At 51.0% G+C, this 1,676-nt stretch overlaps 1 protein-coding gene across 1 annotated transcript in view; it reads right to left on the reverse strand.

Annotated features, from left to right (window-relative positions):
• Positions 1-1,518: 1,518 nt before the first annotated feature.
• Positions 1,519-1,676, reverse strand: part of M421DRAFT_77106 (uncharacterized protein) — a gene marked incomplete at both ends in the record, with an annotated part of 2,317 nt that continues 2,159 nt past the window's right edge. The window contains one exon of the mRNA XM_033597289.1: positions 1,519-1,662. Coding sequence (XP_033443023.1) covers positions 1,519-1,662 — 144 coding nt within the window. The remainder of the gene's footprint in view (positions 1,663-1,676) is intronic.

Below are 1,676 nucleotides of genomic sequence, written 5' to 3' on the forward strand. Positions count from 1 at the left end.
CCCTGCTGCGCTGCTTGGCAGCAGAGGAAGGCGCTCTGTTGCAACGGTGAGGCGCTGTATGGATTGCGCGCAGATGGCCCTGCGCAGATGGCCCTGGGCCTGGCGGGTTTTCGTGAGGCGAGGGCTAGCTAGCCAATCAGGGTTGCAGGGTTCGATCGCGCGCAGATGGCCCCGCGCAGATGGCCCTGGGCCTGGCGGGGTTTCGTGAGGCGAGGGCTAGCTAGCCAATCAGGGTTGCAGGGTTCGATCGCGCGCAGATGGCCCCGCGCAGATGGCCCTGGGCCTGGCGGGTTTTCGTGAGCCGAGGGCTAGCTAGCCAATCAGGTGGCAGGGTTCGCGCACAGATGCCCCCTCCGGGGCCATACGCGCAGCGGTTCATACGGAGAGGCACAGGTCCAGGTTATCACGCCTCACACTCCTTAACTACTGTCTTAACTCTTGGTCCAGCGTTAACAGCCCCAGCACGCTCCTCTCCACAAGCCCCTCAACCAGTGTTGCAGCTAGCTGCAGCTTTACCTCGCCTCGATTGGGCAGCCGGGCCTAATGCGCAAGATGTGCCAGATTGCAGCCTGTAAAATGCTCTAGCCAGCCTGTCTGCTTGAACCAGCCTGTCTGATCTGTCTTCGCCACAGCTGCGTCTATAAGCTGCATCCTCTGCTCTTCTTCTTTCTGCACTATCTCCTACTTAGCCATCTCTCTTTTAATGTTGTCTGCTACATTGTAGGGGGCAGACAGCGCGCTGTTGCTATCTCCTGTGCTGCTGTCTCCTGCATTCACAACAAAATAGCGCTGCAGCCTGCTAGTGCAGAAGAACGTCTGCACCTTAACTCTCTAATATAGTGCATTGTTATTGCCTCTCTACAGCAGCTTGTGCTCTTTCTTGCAGTGCATGCGCACTATGTTAATGTTGATTGTAATAAAGCTGCAGTCCTCCTCTCTGCACTGAAAGCTATTAAGCAGCTCTCCTAGCTCTTTAATCAGCGGGCCCAGCAGACAGGGCAGCATCACATCTTTCGGCTGTAAAACAGTCCTGCCCTAATAACTCGCTACAATCTCCCTGCGTAGCTTCTTTGGCGCATTGTGATGATCGCGCAGATGCGCGTCTAAATTCTGTACTGCTGTAGCGTGTTGTTTGCAGACAATGACAGCGTGCTTAGCTAGATAGCTAATTGCATCTCTAGTTGTATTGTGCAAGTATAGTGCTTAATACGCGGGCGTGCTGTCTGCTATTGTTGTTGTTATTATCTAACTAGTGTCTATTACAGATAATTATAAGTTCTAGCAGAACTCTATCCCTAACAGCACGCTAAATAGCTTAGATTGTGCTGCTACTTTGTAAAGAGATACTAATAATAGATAGAAAGTATTTCTAATAATAATATTAATAAAAAGTTATTAACATGGTTGGCAAGCGAGTCGGTCAGACAAGCGAGTCAGTCACCCCACCAACTTTTGCAACTTCAAAGCGATATATCTCAACAACGCGATAATATTATTGCTAGATATTAATATAGTAGACTACTCTATATCAATAGTATCAGCGTTGCATGTGCGCGAGTTGTGCCCAGTCTCTTTACACCTAGTGCAGCGCCTTTGAGCGCGCTGGCTGAGGCCTGATCGCGCTCCTCCTTGACGCTCTTCATGAGCAATCTGCTGGTCAGCCTCATTTTGAGCCA

Source organism: Didymella exigua (genome assembly GCF_010094145.1).
Source record: "Didymella exigua CBS 183.55 unplaced genomic scaffold M421scaffold_60, whole genome shotgun sequence".
Taxonomy (NCBI): domain Eukaryota; kingdom Fungi; phylum Ascomycota; class Dothideomycetes; order Pleosporales; family Didymellaceae; genus Didymella; species Didymella exigua.